The sequence below is a fragment of the Lissotriton helveticus genome, chromosome 3_1 (genome assembly GCF_964261635.1).
Source record: "Lissotriton helveticus chromosome 3_1, aLisHel1.1, whole genome shotgun sequence".
Taxonomy (NCBI): Eukaryota; Metazoa; Chordata; class Amphibia; order Caudata; family Salamandridae; genus Lissotriton; species Lissotriton helveticus.
This window is the reverse complement of record NC_136061.1, coordinates 1,407,297,817-1,407,319,326: the sequence shown is the minus strand read 5'-3', so window position 1 is coordinate 1,407,319,326 and position 21,510 is coordinate 1,407,297,817. Positions and strand designations below refer to the sequence as shown.

The 21,510-nt window shown below is 46.5% G+C and overlaps 1 protein-coding gene across 5 annotated transcripts in view; it reads right to left on the bottom strand.

Moving 5' to 3' along the window:
* The window catches only part of CLASP1 (cytoplasmic linker associated protein 1), a 1,618,163-nt gene that overhangs the window by 894,660 nt on the left and 701,993 nt on the right, over positions 1-21,510 (bottom strand). For all 5 annotated transcript variants that reach the window (XM_078682066.1, XM_078682063.1, XM_078682065.1 and 2 more), the window contains exon 18: positions 2,152-2,201. In XM_078682066.1, the coding sequence (XP_078538192.1) occupies positions 2,152-2,201 (50 nt within the window). The remainder of the gene's footprint in view (positions 1-2,151; positions 2,202-21,510) is intronic.

Genomic DNA, 21,510 nt, shown 5'->3' with positions numbered 1-21,510 from the left:
CAGTGAGAGGACCTGTTGTAGCGTGACCATGTGGAAGTAGTCGGATTGTATGTACAGGTTTAACGTCGGAGGTCTGATATTGGCCTGAGAGTACCGTCCTTTTTGGGAATGAGGAAATAAAGGGAGTAAACCCCTGTACCTTGCTGGTGTAGGGGAACCAGTTCTATTGCATGTTTTTTCAAGAGAGAGAGAGAGAACCTCCTTCTTGAGAAGCGTTAGATGTTCTGTGGACATTGGACGTTGTTTGGGAGGTATGTGGGGGGTAGAATTAAGTTCCAGGCAGTAACCATACTGGATAATTTGTCTTACCCACCTGTCTGTGGTGATGGAATTCCAGACAGGTAGGAACTGTGATAGTCTTCCCCCGACCGGAGTTGAGTGGTCTGGGGGAAGTGGAAGGAAGTCACTGTTTTGTGGTGGGGGGTACGGGTGTTAGAACCACGTCCTGTGCCCCTGTTGCTATTGCCTTTGTAAGTCCCTCTAAAATATCCTCTGCTAGGGGAAGTTTGAGCGGGGCTTTTGTATGTTGAAGAGGTGTTTTCTGTGCCAGTTGTCTTGGAGGCGCCCCTATAGGAGGAGCGGCGAAAGGAACCTCTACTAGTTGTTGCTTGTAGAGCTCCCATGGATTTGGCTGTTTTTGTGTCCTTTTTCATCTTTTTTAAAGATGTGTCCACAGTAGGCCCAAACAAGTGTTTCTGATCCAAGGGTTGATTGAGGATGGTAGACTGTACCTCTTGCTTAAAACCAGATATGCGTAACCACGCATGTCTGTTTAGTAAAACACTTGTATTAATTGTGCAAGATGCTGTATCTGCGGCATCCAGGGCACATTTAATTGAGGTATTTGTAATTAATTTTTCTTCTTGTATGAGATTGTTTGCCTTGGTTTCATATTGGTCTGGAAGGTGCTGCATGAGCTTTTCAAGCTGGTCTTCTGAGTCCGATTCATCGGCTTCGGAGACGCTGGCTTGTTCATCTCCTCTTTCCGGTTCCGGACTGTCGGGCCTGCCTCGAAGATGTTTTCCGGTGCCAAGACAGTTGATCTGGACATTTTGTGACGTCGAGCCCGGCGATCACTTATAGTCTTATTGGACCTGAAATAATCACAGGCCTGGCAGTGTCGACTCTCGCGTTCTGGAGAGAGACAAAGGTTGCAGACCTCGTGGAGATCTGTGTGTGGGAATTTAGCCCCACACTTTCATTTTTTAAATGGAGTCCTTTCCATATGCTGGTTGATGGCGCCGATCGGCCTAACGGCCCACATCGACGACCGGACTCAAAAATCTCTTTGTAAAATAGATACGCGTCGAGAGATCACAATCGAAACAATACTGTTGAGCGGTGAGAGCTTTGCGTGTCGAAGGGGAATCGAAACGACACCGACCCGGAGTGCAGCAAATCACATCCGAACCTGATGGCAGAAAAAAACTATCTGGAGATTGAGTGGATGCCCATGCGCACTACTAACCAAAGGAGGAGTCACCTATCTCGTGACTACAAAGTCTTCTACAATAACAAAGTGCAAACATCCGAGCCCAATACCAGATGGCGATCTATGCAAAAGTATGCGATCTACAGCTCCTATGCCTCGAACTTAGAGGTTTTCGCTCGTGGGTTTAACGTAATGAAGCACTAACATCTGGGAAGCTGGAGCTATCATAATATCATCTTGCTTGGTAAAAGACTTTTCATAGGGTGAGAGGTTCTCACCTCAAAAATTCTTCAGATGAAGAATTATAACGTCTACTCAAAGAAAGGTTATACTGAATGTTAAACTTGAATAACAGCAATATTTTATGCTGTAGATGAAGGACACAACCTCACTGCAGTACTAGCTACACTTTGCAAACAACCCACTTTCTGTTGGCAAATATAGTCTGTTAAATTGTGAAGAGTGAGGTTAATATAAAGGGGGGGCATCAACTCTGCTGTAAAGAAATCAATGTTATTGCTATATAATACTTTACCTAGTCACAACAGAGATGGGTGAACCCCACTTAAAATTATAATGGCTACCCACGACACTGGTGTTCATAATCACGACACATAAAACACAATGGATGGCCAATGAACATGATTGCCACATCTATATATCACTGTATCGTACCATTGGGTTTTAAGGTCTTCCTTAACCCATGTTTCAGGCCTTACCTCTCAACGTTGTACTTCCAGTTGGACTTCGTTTGGCAGATAGTGGACGGCTGGGAGGAAATATATACATATAGTTATTACAGTGGATCCCACATCTGAACGGTGACAGCATGTAAGAGAAATATACACAAAGTTATTCCTGTGGATCCAGCATCTGGCCAGAGACAGCATGTAAGAGAAATATAAGTTTAATTATTACAGTGGATCCAGCAATCAAACCCAGGCAGATGGGTTTGGTGAACTATAGACAAAGCATGCAATTGGCACAGTGGATGACAAATTCCTGTAACTTAAAGCAGCAGTACTACTAATAAGGCAACATTTTTAAGCTGCCTAGGTCTTCGCTCCTCCAAAGTTGGCGTGGGCCCTTGGCAAATTTTCTTCCCAAATAGGATTAGCTTTTTAAGAAAATAACTTTTATGAATAACAATCTTATTCAAACGGGAACTTTTATGCTTAACTCCTTGATATATTACCAGGGAATAACTGGAAACAAGACAATGATTACAGTCATGAGAAAACATGCCATTAGTTTCCTTGAAATACTGTTTTTGTTGCAAAATATACTTTTTGTAGTACGGCAGCTTTAAGACTGCATTATACCATAATGAATTAAGCGTATAACAGCAGTAAACTCCATGCTTATTATTTTGAAGCGGTCAGGTTACCTCACCAACAACAGCAGTCTAGACCTAGCCTTAAAGAATTACATACTTACAATCGATTTTTTGTTGAATATTGCATTTTCTTGACATTTCTTCTTCTTTGAATATTCTACAGGCATGTGATCAGAACTGGAAAACATGTTTCAGTAGCTTCCTTGCAGGAGTAAATGGTGCTACGAAGGTTCAAACTACCTACAAGTCTGCTGGACTCTACGCGATAGGCTATAGCATAAACATAAAGGTACCACCTATATTTGTTTCATTGGATCCGTCCAGTTTTCCGTAGTTCACAGAGGGATTTTGAAAATATATGACGCCCCGCTTAGGAAAAAATATATTCAAAAAGAGAACTTAGATCCCTAAACTTGTGATATTTCCTGGGACCATGAAGATAGGAAGGTAAGAACAATAGTGACTTACCTGTAATCTGTGGTTCTCCAGTATTGGTGTCTTTCATAGATTCACATGCCTGAATCATTCCCCGTCGTCGGAGTGGGAGTCCCACCGTATATAGAAAAAGCAATAACATGCTATAATAACATTGGAAAAACCAGCAATTCCCAACCAGGAAGTAAAATAGCCCAAGCTACAGTAGAAAAAACTTCCACACTCATGACTATCCTAGTTATTTTGTATAGTCCAAACTACAGCCAATCAGGCGACAGCACCCACCAGAATGTTTTCCCCAGAGGCTCAGGCAGTCAGATTTTCTCGCAAGGAGTGATGGTAAACCCAAGTAGCCTGAGAGCCTCTGAGGGGAGGTGGGCGGGTTGCATGTGAATCTATGAAAGACACCAATACTGGAGAACCACAGATTACAGGTAAGTAACTATTGTTCTTCTCCAGTATTAGGGGTGTCTTGCATAGATTCACATGCCTGAATCAGAGTAGATAGCAGTACATAATTGTGCTTGTCAGACGCTACAGGTAGCATAGTCTGTCAACATTAACAGCATATAGCAATTCAATATGTGAAGAAACATATCATAAAAGCATACGCAACATATAGAGACATAATAAGCGTCTGACAGCAGTAATAGGAGGTGGGAAACAGAGGCTCACCTTAGTTGAAAAGATTTCGTAGAACTGCTCGACCCACTGAAGCATCTGCCTCGCTGGCTGCATCCAAACAATAGTGTTTGGTGAAAGTATGGCGACTGGCCCAGGTTGCCGCTCTGCAGATGTGCTGAAGAGGTACTCCAGCGAATAAAGGCCGTAGAGGAAGACACTGCCCTCATAGAGTGCGCTCTAGGAGCTGCTTGTAAAGGTCTTCCTGCTTGTGCGTGGCAAAAGGCAATAGCTGCAGATATCCATCTTGCGATTGTTTGCTTGGAAACTGCCTGTCCTCTACGAATTACATCATAAGTGATGAATAGTTGATCAGATCTGCGTAATGTAGATGTTCTTTGTAAATAAAACTTAAGACATCTCTTAATGTCCAGAGTATGCAATGCTCTTTCCGCAGGCGTTTGTGGGTTAGGAAAGAATGTCTTTAAGATCACGGGTTCATTTAAATGAAAGTCCGAAGGAACCTTAGGAATGAATTTGGGATTAGTGCGGAGCACTACAGAGTCATTAGTGAATTGTAAGAAAGGATGTTGAACTGTGAACGCTTGGATATCACTGACTCTTCTAGAAGACGTCAGGGCCAATAAGAGTGAAACCTTCCATGTGAGAAATTTCAGATCTGCTCGATGGATAGGTTCGAATGGGTGGCGCATGAGTTGCGCCAGCACAACGTTGAGATGCCACGCTGGAGGTGGACGACGTACCGGAGGGAACATTCTAAAAAGACCTTTAAAGAATTGTTGTATAATTCTCGTAGAATAAAGAGAATTTGTCCCATCTTGTCGGTATCTTGAAATCGCTGCTAGGAATACCTTAAGGGTTGCATGAGACAATCCTGATCTCGCTAGATAGAGGAAGAAAGGCAGGATTTCTTCAGGTTTAGCTGAAAAAGGATGAATGCCAGCTGAACAACACCAAATACAACAAAGTTTCCATTTAAGACTGTACGTCTTTATAGTAGCAGGTGCCCTTGCCTTGGCTAGAATTTCCTTGCAGTCCGCAGGAATGTTCAGATGGGCAAACTCACGGTACTCAGGCGCCAGGCTGCTAATCTCAGTGACGTTGGATCTGGATGGTAAATCCGCCCATCTTGAATGGAGAGCAAATCCGGAATTGGGGTCAACTGAATCGATTTGCACTCTTACAGGAGAAGTAGCTTGGTGAACCAGTACTGGCAAGGCCACCTGGGAGCAATGAGAATCAACCGGCACGGTTCTTTCTTCATCTTCCACAGGACTCTGGGAACTAGCGGTGTTGGCGGAAAAGCATACGCATATATCAGAGACCAGTTGATCGAAAATGCATTTTCCTGAGAGTCTTTGTGGGGATGCCAACTTGCAAAGAATCGGCATTTGCTGTTGGACTTGGTTGCAAAGAGGTCTAGGTCTGGATGACCCCATAGATGGAAAATCCGATCCACAGTCTGCTGATGAAGTTCCCACTCGTGAGTGGACACTGTTGACCTGCTGAGCGTGTCTGCCAGTACATTCTCCGTTCCAGGAACATGTACTGCCTGGAGATTAATCTTGTGTCGTATTTGCCATGTCCACAGCTCCTGGGCTTCCTGCGACAAGAGAGCTGATCTTGTCCCTCCTTGTTTGTTGACATAGTGCATACTTGTAGTGTTGTCTGTGCGCGCCAACACATTGGCCCCTTGGATTATTGCACGAAACGCTTTCAGGGCAAGGAAGATGGCTCTCAGTTCTAACAGGTTGATGTGCTAACACCTTTGCTGAGGGCTCCACTTGCCGCTGATTGTCAGGCCCTGAAGATGAGCTCCCCAGCCTTCGAGGGATGCGTCGGTGATGAGTGTAAAGTTTGGCGTATCCTGAAGGAATGCACAACCCTGTAGTAGATTTGATCTTTGTGTCCACCAGCGGAGGGCATCCCGCATGCGAGGTGTAATCTGGATGAGATCCTCGAAGCTGCCGGAGATCTGTAGCCATTGTAGGCTGAGCTCCTCCTGAAGAGGCCTCATTCTGAGTCGGCAATTTGGTATTAGCGGAATGCACGACGACACCATCCCCAGAAATGGCTTGAACAGTCGGACTGAAACTGACTGTTTTGAAAGCAGAGACCGGGCCATATTCTGTATCTTGCCTTGCCTTTCGTCCGAGACAAAGGCTTGGAGTAGCTGGGTGTCTAAAGTTGCTCCCAGGAAAGCCCGTCTCTGTGATGGTATTAACTGGGATTTGCAGATGTTGATAGATAGGCCCAGAGACTGAAAGAGGTTTAGACACTGTTGAGGATTGGCGGTCTGTGTCTTCGTAAGAACTGGCCTTGATAAGGCAGTCGTCTAAATATGGGAAGATTTGTATCCCCTCCAGCCGGAGGTGAGCTGCTACTGGGGCCAGGACTTTTGTAAACACTCTGGGTGCCGAGCGCAGCCCAAAGGGAAGTACTCTGAATTGATAATCCCTGCCAGCCACTCTGAATCGCAGACACTTTCTGTGACGAGGTAAGATGGGGATGTGGAAATACGCATCTTGGAGATCCACGGTGGCCATGTAGTCCCCTGCTGCTAAAAGAGGCAATATTTCCTGTAGTGACAACATTCTGAATGTTTGTTTCTTCAGATATTTGTTTAGGGCACAGAGATCCAGAATCGGACGCCATTCTCCGAATTTCTTCTTTATCAGGAAAAATCTGGAGTAGAATCCTGTTCCCCTCATCTTTTGAGGCACTTTCTTGTTTGCTCCCTTCTTTATCATCAGATTTATCTGGGCAAAAAGCTCTTTCAAGTGAGCTGGAGGTGGGCCCTTTGGAGGAACATTCGGAGGAAATTGCTCGAATTCTGGGGCATGGCCCTTGGCCACAATGTCTAGGACCCACCTGTCTGATGTTATCGATGACCATTTTAAGTAAAAGTTTGATATTTGTCCTCCAACTTTTTCCTGAGAGTGGGGCAGTAGCGGTGGCAGGTAACTAGTCTCATTGACGTTTATCTTTTCCGCGGTAGGCCGGTTTCCCTCTGCTCTGGGAATAATTATTTCTTCGTTGGCCATAAGATTGATAGCGCTGTGTTTGGTAGCGCTGATTTCCCTGTCTGTATGAGGATTGCTGTGTGTATCCACCTCTGTTAGAGGACGATCCACGTCCTCTCGCTCCTCGAAAGGGCTGTTTACGAAATTGGAGGGTGCCCAAGGATTTAGCTGTTTCTGTATCCTTTTTAATTGTTTGCAAGGCCTCTTCTACTTGCGGACCAAACAGAAAATCTCCGTCATAAGGCATATCCAATACCCTTGTTTGAATTTCCTGACGGAATGACGTAGATCGTAGCCACCCATGTCTACGTAAAACAGCAGCAACTGCTAATTGCCTGAAACCAGTGGAGGCAACGTCCACCGCCGAATCGATAATCTCAGACGAGATTTTTTCTCCTTCCTGTAAGATCTTTTGCGCTTCAGATCTAGCAGGCTCCGGAAGCTGGTCTATGTATGGCGCAATGTCTGACCACATCTGCCGGTCATATCTGCCCAAGATGGCCAATGAATTAGCAGCCCGGACCGTGATAGCTGCCATCGTTGAAACACGTTTTCCAATGGCATCAAGGTGCCTACCATCTCTGTCCAGTGGGGCTGCAATTGGAGATGAAGGGTTACGAGACCTCTTCTGAGCAGCTTGAACAATAACTGAATCCAGTTTGGGTTGTCCTATAAGGCACGCAGGTGATTTTGCCGGTGCCTTATATTTCTTGTCAATCCGTGGCAGGACCGGGGGTATGGAAGCTGGAGTAGACATCACCTTAATACGTTCCTGCCATATAAAGTCAACAATAGGTATAGATTTGACTTGTCTTCTAGGCTGATCCTTAAAATCATAAAGGAAAGATTCCTGTTCCGTATGTTCCATATCTATATGAAATCGTTTAGTAGCCCGTTCCTTTAAAAGGTGAAAACCACCAACATCTACTGGTGGTGAGTCCGAAGCAGCCGGAGGTGACGGAGAAGGAGTTTGCACCTGATATTCATCCCACTCCGACATGTCATCAACCTCTCCTTCTTCTCTTTGTTCTTCTTCATCAGAAGACTGTTGTCCCTCTGGCTGATTAGACGGCGCCGGTGGAGGAGACCTTGGAGGTCTAAAGTGAGGTAAAGGCGCTTCCACCGCGGGAGTAGGAGGCTGAGAACCTGTAGATTCAGATGGCGGAAACCGCCTGTAATAATCATCAAGCATGTATTGGAGGTTGGTGAGCAATGCAATCGGCACTTGTGTGGTAGGGACACTTGCTACAGGTGACGTCATACGCTCAGATGACTGTTGGTCCTCTAGGTCATCTTCCTAAAGTTTAATGTTTAGTTCGGAAGGACTCGTAGCCGTACCAAAGGTGTCCCCAAGTTCTTCATCACTGTCTTCAGAGTCAAGAAGTTTGTCTGGGAGCTGCAAGGGTACCCTTTGAGGTGAAATACGCAGAGGTGATAACGGCAATGTTGAACTACGCCTCTGAAGTAAAGTCGGTTTTTGTGTTTGAAAAACCGTAGACGGTGACCACACTTGCAAGGTAGTACAAGAAGATAGTTGCGGCGTCGACTGTGGGTCCACTGAAGAACTTGTGGCATTGGATTTGGCTTTAGATGACGATGAACTCGTCGTCGACGGTGCAGTTATCGTCGTCGACGGTATGGACTTCGTCGACGGTATGGACTTAGTCGACGGTATGGACTTCGTCCACGGTAAGGACTTAGTCGACAGAATTGACGTCGTCGACGGAATTGACGTCATCGACGGAATTGACGTCGTCGACGGAATTGACGTCGTCGACGGAATTGACTTAGTCGACGGTGGTATCTTCGTCGTCTGAGTATAACTCGTTGACGAGCCCGTCGACGGTAGTCTCTTCGTCGGCGGTAGAGCCAGAGTCGACGTTGACGTCGTCGACTCGACGGAATTTTCTTCAGAGCAGCCGTCGACGAGGCGCTGACGATGGCCGCCGACGAAAGAGGTCTAACAGAGACATAGACCATCGTAGGCGAAGAAGACGCCGTCGACATGATCATCTGTGGCTTTGGAGATGAAAAAGTTACCGTCGACGTAGCTGTAGCGCCGACGGAGATCTTCGTCGACGGAGTCGTCGACGACAGGGGCGGAATCTGAGGTAAATTCTTCTCAGATGTCTGAGGTAACTTCTTGGTGGATCTCTTCGGGGCGTAGATGGGCCACCTTTATCCTTAACAGAGGGAGTAGTCTTGGAAGAGGAAGGCCTCTCAGACCCCTTAGATGGAAGTTGTTTTTTAGCAACTTTAGCCCCAGGAGAAGTTAACACCTCAGAAGCAGCTCTCTTCCTAGAGGCTGAAGTAGAACCAGAAGCAATACTGCCTACCTCAGACGCAGGATAATCCGAATCCTTAAGCTTTTGTAGCCACAAAAGCAGGTGTTCCTCTCTGTCTCAGAGGGTCTTCTGAGGGAAGGTTCTACAGATCATGCAGTCCTTTACTTGATGTTCAGGATAAAGGCAATAAATGCACTTCTTGTGGGGATCTTCTTTAAAAAGCCGGAGCTTCCCACAAGATTCACAAGGTCTGAATAAAGATTTCTTGGAAGACATCTTGACAAAAACACTAGATTCCAAGAGGAAAATAGAGAAGAACTGAGCAGAGCTCAGGGAGACTCCCTTCACACGACTGGCGGTAGAAAATCTGACAGCCTGAGCCTCTGGGGAGAACATTTTGGTGGGTGCTGTCGCCTGATTGGCTGTAGTTTGGACTATACAAAATGACTAGGATAGTCATGAGTGTGGAAATTTTTTCTACTGTAGCTTGGGCTATTTTACTTCCTGGTTGGGAATTTCTGGTTTTTCCAATGTTATTATAGCATGTTATTGCTTTTTCATATACCGTGGGACTCCCACTCAGACGACGGGGAATGATTCAGGCATGTGAATCTATGAAAGACAACCCTAATACTGGAGAATGAGAAATCTGCAGGAAAATATAACATTCTTCATGAAAAAGCATTACCAAAGGTAACTACTTCTTCTGATGGATACTTCTGCCAACTCACTGCTTACCTTTGAATGACTCCAATAGCAATGTCAAACACCAAAAGGCAGGTCAAAGGGAAACACCATCTCATCCACATAGGGAATTTTTCGAGTCCTGGTGAATACACCATAAATTCTCGAATGTAAATCTAAGCAATAGTACCTTTTAATGGTATTCAGGGTGACCACACTGATAACTGCCATATATGCACTGCCTTCACTATACTACTAAATACTGACATAGCTGCCCTGCTATCCCATAGGTTGATCTATGGCCAGGTCTAACATATTTAAATTCAAACAAACATCCAAAGAGATATGGTACACTACAGAACTACTTTTAATTTTCTTTTACCGGCAACCCCGCCAAATAACTGGTCATGTAGTCTGAAATCTCCTGTCCTGTAAACAAAAAGTATGTACCATCATCAGGTCAATTCTGTTCAGAAGCTTTGTCCCTTCGATGTATGAGGAAGGGAAATAAGCTCAGAGTTGCCCTCTGTGCCATATGGCAAAATCACTTGGCATTCTCAAAATCAGATTTTTTCCAGAAAAACTGGATATACTGCTTCTCTAACAACGTTGGAATTTCACCTACTTTCATAGCAGAAGGAAGAGTAATATGAAAAACATGTTCAGAGCAAAGAGACAAGGTGACGCTTGCATCTGTTCCCAAGAGGGAATTATGAAAAATGTAATGTCAAGTGTAAATCTTATGGCACCATAATGAATATGGATGATGGAAGTGTATCAACTCTTTTAGTACCTGCCTTTAAGGGGAGTCTCCAAGGATGACCAATAGATCTGCTACATACCAGATCCTGCTTGTCCAATCTGGAGTGAGCAGTATCACTCATACCTTGTTTGATCTTACTTTCTGAAAGGCTCTCAGAAAGGCAGCATAGGTGTAACACTAAAACAGGGCAAGGCTAGGTTCCATCTGGAAAGAATGCCACAGCGATCTCACAAATGGAAAGAAAGAGAAGAAGAAAAAAAAACATTTTTACTCATTTCTGAATTAGTAGGGCCAACTCCAATACCACAAAACAGCACTGAAAACTTTGCAGTTAAGCTCCCACTCACAGTTATCGCCACTTTTGTTTCTAGCTCCTTATTATGATCATAGTATTCACAGATGTCACCACTGTGCCTTCTGTGTTCAAGCCTATATTAAGTATGTATTTGAATGCCTTCTTACCACCCTTGATTAGCAGTGAAAAATGTACCGTTCTTAAAGAATTTGAGACTTTAGGTCACTATGGTCCACATTTCTCACAAGCGTCGGTATACCTGGCTGGAATACAGCAAGCAATTACTTTTTTTTTTATAAGTGCTTAGATACATGTGGCACAAGATTTACATTGAGAGAGCCAACCTTCTTGTATTCCTATTGGGGGAGTAGATTGCAAGGCACTCCGCTTCATCCTTGAGTAAAGCAGTAGGGGATGTCAGAAGGTTTTGGATCACATGGTGTCAAATGATGCCAGAACAGGAACAGTCTACTGACTGCAGATGTGTAGCATGGTTTCTCTAAAGCTGCTAATGCATGGTCCAGAATATTATCTTTAAAGATTACCCTAACCTAACAGGCATTCATTCAACAGCCGTAAAATGTCTGATAAAAAAGCTTTCAGATTGTGTTCATGCCAGCTATGCTTGCTGCTTTACTTAATGAATGCTGCAAAGGTAGGCCCAAAAGGATATTGTAGATCAACTTCAGGAGAAGTGTCTGGCCAACATCTTGTCAACTACAGTATAAACCCATTTCAGAGTCCAGGTGAGGCAGTAAAATGTTGGCTTCGCGGTTATCATTCTCATCTTGCTAATGATGGATCTGTCCGACCACTAAAACATCTGAGTTTGAGCCGAAAGAGTCTCCAAAGGGACACATTTATGTGGCACCAGTATATGCTCTGCCTGTCTTTGGAGTCAACCACTTGTTTCTTGGCATCCCTGAAAATAGCATTTGTCAACAGACTCTCTAAACCAACATTGCAATCAACACATTAGACTCCCACGGCGTCACCGTAGCTCACTTTTTCTGTATGTTGTAGTTTCCTGAACTCATAACACCACAGTCTACTTCCAGGAAAGGGATCGCTAGTGCACATGTACTCAAATAAAGTACTATTATGACAGCTACATAGGGCTACCATAGGGCAGAAGAATTATCTTGAAAACATCCAACAAGGCTTTACTGAAAGTCTATAAGTTAGAGGAATCTATTATAGAAAAGCGAGTGGCCCAAAAAACTGGTTCTTCTCCAGAGAGGGAACAGCCCCAAGGAAGATTCCGAAACCACTGAAAATAGAGTATGGCATTAGTCACTCACGTCTAAATGAGGCCAAACCTATTCTTCAAGTGCCTCATTTTTTTATGAAGTGAAGCAGTCTTCTGTCCTATAACTTCTCTTTAGTTTGTGGAACTCATAGTTACATTTATTTGGTGAACAAGTCCTCAGATAATTATTGAGACGTACCTGGCCTAAGAATAATTTGGTCTTTCTCTTCCTTATATATTTGGTCTGCATTCCTGCATGCATATCCCAAGGAAAGGGTGGTTTTTTGAACCTGCAAATAAAATTAATATAGAGTCCTAGATAGTACATTAAATATCTGGATGAAACTAGGATAATGGAAGCGTGAGCTCAATAGAGCACAAGTCCTCACCCACCCAAGGGTGGCATGCTTCATGATCCGGTCATGGTCCTCGTTGTGCATTGCTGCAATGCCCACCTTCCCTTCTAGGGGGCTCTATGCCATAGATCTTTTTTGTCACAAATCAAGTTTGCAGGTAAGCAACCTGAATTCCCCAACACTGAAAAGCACTGAAGATTCTCTGAAAAGTTAATAAAATTAACTATATAACCATAATGTTAAAATGTTATTCTTTTCTAGGGTCTATATTATGGATAAAAACCGTTGAGAATGCTCAAAAAATAATGTCCCTAGTATTCTTCTGAGTGATTATTATTTAGTGATTAGTCGTAAAAAATGTGGTCATAGACTTGGTCACCAGATTTCATGCCTTTATCTTCCCTAAGGATCTATGGCATTTCACAGGACCCAGCAATAATACCTATTCTTCTGTACTGGTAGAGTTCCTACACTGATACAAAAAATATGTGAACCTCCACCTCCGTGGAAAAGCAATTGTTTTTCTCAGAAACTTACATTCCCTATATTAGGACTGTAATCAATTCACTATTGACCTAGTGAAGAAAGAAACAAAAAAGACAAACACACAGAACGAAAAAGAATATTTTGGCCAGAATATAGAATAATGAGTACTTATTGATACCGTTTGTGAGAATTGGCATCACTCTCAATAATCCAAAATTAATGCATCATTCTAATGCAAAAAACGTAGTAAATTCTCATGGATGGCACACCCAATCAGGTGTAAAGTGACACATTAATACACGTTCCCCTGGTTTCAAAAGGAGTAGTTTCTGTCCTGTAACTCCAGTTCTGTAGTAGGGGTATCTCTGTTATAGTCATAATCTAGTGAATAGTCCCGCCCATGTGCGTGGACCCCGGCAATCAAAAATAATCTCTTAAGTTGTCAGAAAATTGCAGAACTGCAAAGACACTGAAGAGAAAATTAAAGACAAATAATGCAGCCTATATCCACAGGCTACACTGTCCAGTACTTCAACTAGAAATTCCACCAAAAATCCACAAACAGCAAAGCCTGTCCAGATTTCCCTTGTTTTTACTGCAAAACCCCTCAGAAATGATAGAGAGGAAGGCCTGGACAGACAAGCCCCATAGGCTGCCATTATGTGGCTTAAATAGGATACTGTGCCTTTAAGAGAACCTTCCAGAACCTTCTCTCAGTATCCCAGAATGCATAGCAGGTCCAACTTACTTTCAGTTCTTTTTGAAGGCGTAAAACGCCAGACCTGTCGCATTCCTTAAGGAACATTTCTCTCCACCGGGGTGGCGGGAGGGCGCTTATGACTATAACAGAGATACCCCTACTACAGAACTGGAGTTACAGGACAGAAACTACTCCTTCTGTAGTAGGGGATCTCTGTGTATAGTCATAATCTAGTGAATAGAATGGCAAGCCCATCCCCACACCAAAGCGGCGGTGGAGAGAAGAGAATTAACGCCACTATTGTGCGAACAGATTTCGCAGCGAAGCCTGCCCAACCTGAGCGTCTGCCCTGGCATCAGTGTCCAGGCAGTAATGCTTAGCAAAGGTATGAACCGACTTCCAAGTGGCCGCCTTGCAGATTTCTGCAATCGGAACATTACGGAGCAAAGCTGTCGTGGCAGCTTTGCCCCTGGTGGATTGAGCCTTAGGCTTACCTCCTAAGGTCTTATTAGCTTTTTGGTAACATAGCTGTATGCAGGACACAATCCACCTAGAGATAGACTGCTTAGAGGTCGCAAGACCCGTCCTGACAGATCCATAATTGATAAACAATTGGTCAGACCTACGAATATCTTTGGTCTTATCCAGATAAAACTTCAATACCCTCCTAACATCCAGGGAATGTAACGACCTTTCCGCTGGAGATGAAGGATTCTGAAAAAAACGTAGGCAAAGTTATGGTCTGGTTGACATGAAAATCAGAAATAACCTTGGGAAGAAATTTAGGGTGAGTACGCATAACAACCTTAGCAGCATGAAATACAGTATAAGGTTCTTGGCAACACAACGCCTGAATTTCACTCACCCTGCGGGCCGATGTAATGGCCACGAGGAACGCCGCCTTCCAGGACAGGTGCTGCAACGAAGCCTTATGAATAGGTTCAAAAGGCTCCTTCATCAACCTGGACAGCACCACATTCAATTCCCATGAAGGCGAAGGAAGCCTGACAGGAGGGAACACTTTCTTCAAGCCTTCCAAAAAATCTTTGATCACAGGGATCTGGAAGAAGGAAGTCTGCGAAGGGCATTTCCTGTAGGCAGTCAAAGCAGCAAGATGAACCTTAATAGAATGGACATTAAGGCCAGACTGCGCCAACTGTAGAAGATAAGGAAGGATGACATCTTCCTTACAAGTCGTCGGATCATAGTTCTTAGACTTGCACCAGATACAAAATCTCTTCCACTTGTAAGCATAGGAAGTCCTAGTGGAAGGTCTCTTAGACTCCTTCAGTATGTCCATACAATCTGCAGGGAGATTCAGATGACCATATTGCACTAACTCAGGAGCCATGCTGCCAAACTCAAAGACGAGAGGTTGGGGTGCAACAACAGCCCCCCGAACTTCGTGAGAAGGTCCGGCCTGCACGGCAGCCGAATGTGAGGAAGGAGAGACCGGTGAAGCAGGTCCGTGAACCACCACTGTCTGGGCCATTCCGGGGCAATCAATATCATCCGCGCCCTGGACTGGGACAGCTTGATGAGAACCGTCGGAATCAGGGGAATGGGTGGAAAAGCGTACAGAAAGCTGTTCGACCAGTCGATCCATAACACGTTCCCCAGCGTCCCTGGTTGGTAGTACCTGGAGGCGAAGCCTCGGCATTTGCTGTTTTCGGCGGTGGCGAACAGATCTACGTCTGGAGTCCCCCACCTTGCGAAGACTTCTCCTAGTACTTTGTCGTTTATGACCCATTCGTGTTTTTCCTGATCAGTCTGCTCAGCGCGTCTGCCTGAACATTCTGCACACCTGGCAGATGGGTAGCCGTTATCGTCAGTCCTCGAGCCAGAAGCCAGCGCCAGATCGCCTGCGCCTCCTGCGACAGGGTGCGTGACCTCGATCCTCCCTGCTTGTTGAGGTAATACATTGTGGTTGTATTGTCCGTCTGCACAAGGAGAGAGTCGGTCTGGAAGGACGGGTGAAAGGCCTTCAGTGCCAAGTGAACAGCTCTGAGTTCCAGGAAATTGATGTGGTACGTGGACTCCGCCGGAGACCACGTCCCTTGAATCTGTAGGTCTCCGGAATGCGCTCCCCAGCCCTGGAGAGAAGCATCGGTCACGATAACCTGAGTGGGAATGTCCTTGTGGAAGGGAACCCCTCTGAGGAGATTCTCCGCTGAACACCACCACTTCAGAGACTGAAGAGCATGCAGAGATAGGCGTATCTTGTCGTCCCAAGATCCTCTCCTCTGATCCCACTGATCCTCCAAGCACTCTTGCAACGGTCTCATGTGCAGCCATGCATGTGGCGTCAGGAAGATACAGGAGGCCATCGATCCCAGTAGAGAAGACACCGTCCTCACTGTCGTGGATGGAGCGGACATGAGAGCCCGAGCCTTCCGAAGTAGTGATAATCGTCGCTCCTCCGAAGGAGACACGCTTGCTGACAGCGTATCGATGGAGGCTCCCAAGTACTGAATGCACTGGACTGGAGTCGGAACCGACTTGGACATGTTGATGTGCAACCCCAGCTTGTTCAAGAGAACGCACGTCTTCTGGAAGTGTGCTTGCGCTTCCGCGAAGGAGAAGGCCTTGATCAACCAGTCGTCCAGGTAAGGGTAGACAAACACCTTGTTCTTCCTTAGGTGTGCTGCTACCACCGCCATGCACTTTGAGAATGTTCTCGGCGCAGACTTCAGTCCGAATGGCAGTACTGTGTATTGATAGTGATTGGCGCCGACTTGGAACCGCAGGAACTTCCTGTGCTTGTGTGCAATGGGCACATGGAAGTAAGCATCCTGGAGGTCGATGGCACACAGCCAGTCTCCCCGTTGCAGCTGAGGATAAATCTGATGCAACGACAGCACGCGAAACTTTTCTCTGCGAATCCACTTGTTTGCTTGTCGCAAATCCAGAATGGGCCTGAACTCGTTCTTGTCCTTTTTTCGAACCAGAAAGAATCGGGAGTACAGACCTCGTCCCCTTTGAGACAGAGGTACGACTTCGATCGCCCTTTTCCTTAACAGGATATCGGCCTCCGCCTGGAGCTCGCGCAGCTGATACTGCGAGCCGACCGGAGGGATCGATGGAGGAGGGCTGGTGAACCGAAGACTGTATCCATTGCAAACAATATTCAGCACCCACTTGTCCTGAGTAATTTTTCTCCACTCTGCCAGAAAAGATTGAATGCTTCCCCCCACCGGAGCGGGTAACAGTTGTCGGGGAAGTAAGTGCTCAGGGCCTAGACCCGGCCTGGCCCTTAGTCGCTGGTGCCGACTGATGGCCGCCTCTGCCCCTCTGGCGCTTCTGGAAAGGTCTCCTGAACTGCTGCTGCTGTTGTTGCTGCTGTTGTCCAGAAGACTGGCCACGCCCTCTGCCTTGACCACCGAACCGGCGTTGGAACGGACGGTACGTCTTCTTGGTCTCCTTGGGCTTCTCCAAACCCACCGCTGTGAGCGTCTCAGCTTCCGCCTTCATGCGGGCCATTTCGTCGTCAGCGTGCTTCCCGAACAGGGTTTCGCCAGAGAATGGCAGATTGGCAACCCTCTGCTGAGCGTCCGGTTTCAGAGACGTAAGGCGGAGCCAGGCATGTCGTCGCTGGTTTATTCCGTGGCAGAAACCATGCGCCGCCAGAAGAGAGGAGTCGGCTGCAGCGCTGATGACCTGATTCGCCACCAACATCCCTTCGTTAAGCACCTCCTGGAAGTCTTCCCGCTTGTCCCGCGGAAGAAGTTCCACAAATTGTTGAAGAGATTCCTAGAGGGCTCTGTCATACCGACCCAACAAGGCCGTGGCACTAGCTGCCTTCATTGAGGTCGCCGAAGTCCCACAAACTCGTCTCCCAGAGGAATCCAACCACCTAGATTCCTTGTCTGGCGGAACTGTGGAGGAAGGCGTGGTGGCATGCTGTTTGCGCGCCGCCGTCACGATCACCGAGTCTGGAGGGGGCTCCAGCCTTAGAAAGGCCGGGTCCGAGTCAGGAGCCCGGTACTTCTTCTGCAGTCTGGAAGGCGCCGCCTTAGTCACCGCAGGAGTAAGGAAAAGATCCAGGGACGGTTCTTCCAGGCCCGGCACCAGTGGCAGTAACGGCCGAGACAAGTGCTTCTGATGGAGCGTCTCAAAGATGACCGAGGTCTTCGGAGTGAGCACTGTCAAAGTAATGCCCAATTTCGCAGCACCCCGTAACAGCACGTCCTGGAAGGACACCAGATAGTCGACCGGTGAGACCCGCGTGTCCGGCGAATCTGACAAGGTCGGGGAGTAGTCCCTGGTCCCAGACGACCTGGTCCGTGAACGAGACCTGTGTCTCCTGTGGCGCCGTCTAGATCGTGTTGAAGACCTATGACGCAAACGTTCCCTTCTCCTGGAGCGGGAGCGCGACCTCCCAGCACGTGGGCGCTCCACCGGTTTCCGTGGAGGCGTCATCCGTGGTTTGTCCTGGGGCTTCGGGGTAGGCGTACCCTAAGGAGGTGTCGGAAGCAGAGGCAGGGACACCGACCTCGGTGGCCTATGAGGAGGGACTGGCGGCAGAGGCCGCCCCTCAGGAGACGGCGGAGGCAGGGAGGGGAGCGGCGGATTAGCCGGTGGAGCCTCCTTCGGTAGAGGAGGAGGGGTCAAAGGCCTTGGCGGCGTATAGACCACCGAGTACCTCGTGCCCGATGACTTCTTCGAGGGAGGGGCCTGTGATCCAGACCCTCCAGAGCGTGAGCGACGCCTCCTACGTCCGCCACCAGATCCAGCGTGACTTTTGGCGCCAGAATCCCTCTTGCGCCTCTTAGAGGAGGTTGAGATCCCAGGTGACGCTGATCTCTTCCTGCTCGACGTCGAGCGTTTTCATGCGTGGAACGGCGATCTCTCGACTCTTGCGTCGAACGCCGTCTCCTCGACGTCGAGTGTTTCTTCCTCGACGCCGATCGTCGCCCCCTCGATGATGAGCGGTCAGACCTCGACGGCGAGCGTCGACTCTTTCTTTTCGGAGACCGCTTCCTCACGGTCTTCGACGCCGAGGGTCCCCTCGACGTCGAACTGGTCGACGGCGACCGGCGGTGTCGCTTCGACGGCGAGCGCCGGTGTCTTCGTCGACGGCGAGCGCCGGTGTCTTCGTCGATGGCGATGCCTCGACGTTGACGACGACATCGACGACGCCGTCGGCGGTGACTTCGACGGCGGCCTGGCCAGGCCTCTCGACGTCGATTTCCCACGCTGTCTCGACCCGGAGCCCCGGGGAGAAGGGGAACACACCGTCGTCATCCCTCTCGACGTCGTCGTCGATGCAATCGACGTCGACGGAGACCGGGACCTTTTGCTGGTCTTCCTGCCTCTAGGGAGCCCCCCAGAGGACTCAGCAGGGGCAGAGGGAGCCTTCCCAGCCTGCCCAGACCCACCTGCAGCCTGCAGACGCCTCTCTTTCAGGCCTTGGAGCCTAATTTTCTGTCTTTCCCTCAGGGTCCTTGTAGAAAAGGCCTGGCAGATGTCACAATCTTCAGGGACATGCTCATCAGGGAGGCAAATAATGCAGACGTCGTGTGGATCAGTCTTGGCCTTCTTCCTTCCACATGCTGGGCACTTGTCGAATAAGGCAGGCATTTTAGATCCCTAAAAGCCTGAACAAACACACAGAAGTGAACAGGAAACACCAAGAATCAAATCAGAACACTTTTAAATCCAAAAAGTGCCAAAAACTCCAATAAACCCTTGAAAAGGGGAGAGCTCAATGCACAGGGTCCTGTAAGCAGGAGCCGGAAAAAAGAACTGAAAGTAAGTTGGACCTGCTATGCATTCTGGGATACTGAGAGAAGGTTCTGGAAGGTTCTCTTAAAGGCACAGTATCCTATTTAAGCCACATAATGGCAGCCTATGGGGCTTGTCTGTCCAGGCCTTCCTCTCTATCATTTCTGAGGGGTTTTGCAGTAAAAACAAGGGAAATCTGGACAGGCTTTGCCGTTTGTGGATTTTTGGTGGAATTTCTAGTTGAAGTACTGGACAGTGTAGCCTGTGGATATAGGCTGCATTATTTGTCTTTAAATTTTCTCTTAAGTGTCTTTGCAGTTCTGCAATTTTCTGACAACTTAAGAGATTATTTTTGATTGCCGGGGTCCACGCACATGGGCGGGACTATTCACTAGATTATGACTATAACAGAGATACCCCTACTACAGAACCTCAGTTCTCAACCTAATTCCTTGATTAGGGGGGCCCCTTGGAGTGTGTGGAGAAAGGACCGATCCTTAGTCATCTATTTTATAAAAAGCCAATGAGAATACTTATAAAGAAACCTTGGTCCTACCTGGGAAGTTCCAATATATTCGGGAGAATAGTACTTACTTCTCCAAGATAGAGGCCCGGCTTTTGTGCCTACCCATCTTCCAAGTCCCCTTCAGTGGGGTATGTTGAGAAACATTGTTCCTTAAATTCACGGTTTCCGTGGTCCAGGAGGTGTTACGTGGGTAATGTCAACATGCACCCTCGTAAGTCCCAGCAAACCGCAGTCAGAAAAAGGCTGTCAAAATCAGGAAGTGTTAGTTATACATTGGCATAGCAACGCTAGCCCGTCAAATTGCCTGTGAAAAAGGGAGCCGCCATCTTTAAAGGAGGCAATGTATAATATAAAAAAAACTGTGTATACTTATGTCTAACCATCTAGGCTAATTTTACTGACTAGTATAACGATCCTTCCATAATAGAAAACAACAATTTGTTTGAATAGGTGTTTGAGAAAGACCAACTTCCCCCAATTCATACTAGGGATATTGTGTAAGGGTAGCCAGTGAGAATTTTGAGCAAAGAGCAACTCCCTCCAAATTGATAGGTATACCAGGGGTTGGAGTGTTCCATTACAGAAAATATTCTGATGTTATAAGTAAGCAAAGATGGCTATGAATCAAGGATGTATTAGTCTAATGAGCCACTTCAGAACAATGTATATATTCCTTGTGCTAGTTCAATCTGAATATTCTCATCTGCATAGCAACCACCAAAGGATTTTGTCAAGCAGGCCTGTGATGTAACTCCTCAATCGGAAAATCCAGCGTTGCTCTCTAGTGAAAAAAGATTTCTCTGCGTCTTCTGTGTTTGGCAAAGTCTTCAGAACACCCCACTGCATACCATCCGGAGTGTGTTTTTCAGTTACAAAGTGGACACACATTTTAGTCGTGATCCGGTGGAATCTCACATTGCTCCAATGTTAATAGATGTGAGTTTTTATTGATCGGGTAGTCATGCGAACTTATCTCAACAGATATGGTCATTGAATAAGATAGATGCAGTTTTTAGTGTTGTAGTTAGTGTGATTTAAACATTTCCATGATCGTCCAGGTGCCAAATCAAGTTCTTTAAGTAGGATTAGTTGGGTGACAAATATTGCAAAGTCTGCCTGGATAGTGTCCATCTATAGGTGAAAGGCCCTAGCAAGTAGGTAGGCTCTCTGTGAACTTTGATTTTTTGGGTCTAGTGTAAACCAAGAGATCTCGTAAATTGGTTGTTTGTTTCAAGGCAAATATGATTGTTCAATACTTAACCCTCCACAGATTAAAATATTCCAACTTTTATTAACAACCTGTTAGACACTATTAGAAAAAGGGTGCATATGTAGTGATGCATGTCAGTTTGAGATGATCTTTTTTGCTTGAGGTTCTAGAAGTGCTTCTCTATGGTTATTTCTCATTCTCTTCCAGTCTGAGTGGATGAATGTATCTGGATTGTTACAGTTGTAAAGTTTGTAACTCAGGTCCTCAGCTTGTTTGTCAAAGGTTGATGTTTTCCTTCAATTTCTTCTAATCCTTAGGAATTGACCAAAAGAGGAATTTGTGCTCAAGGCTCGAGGATGGGCAC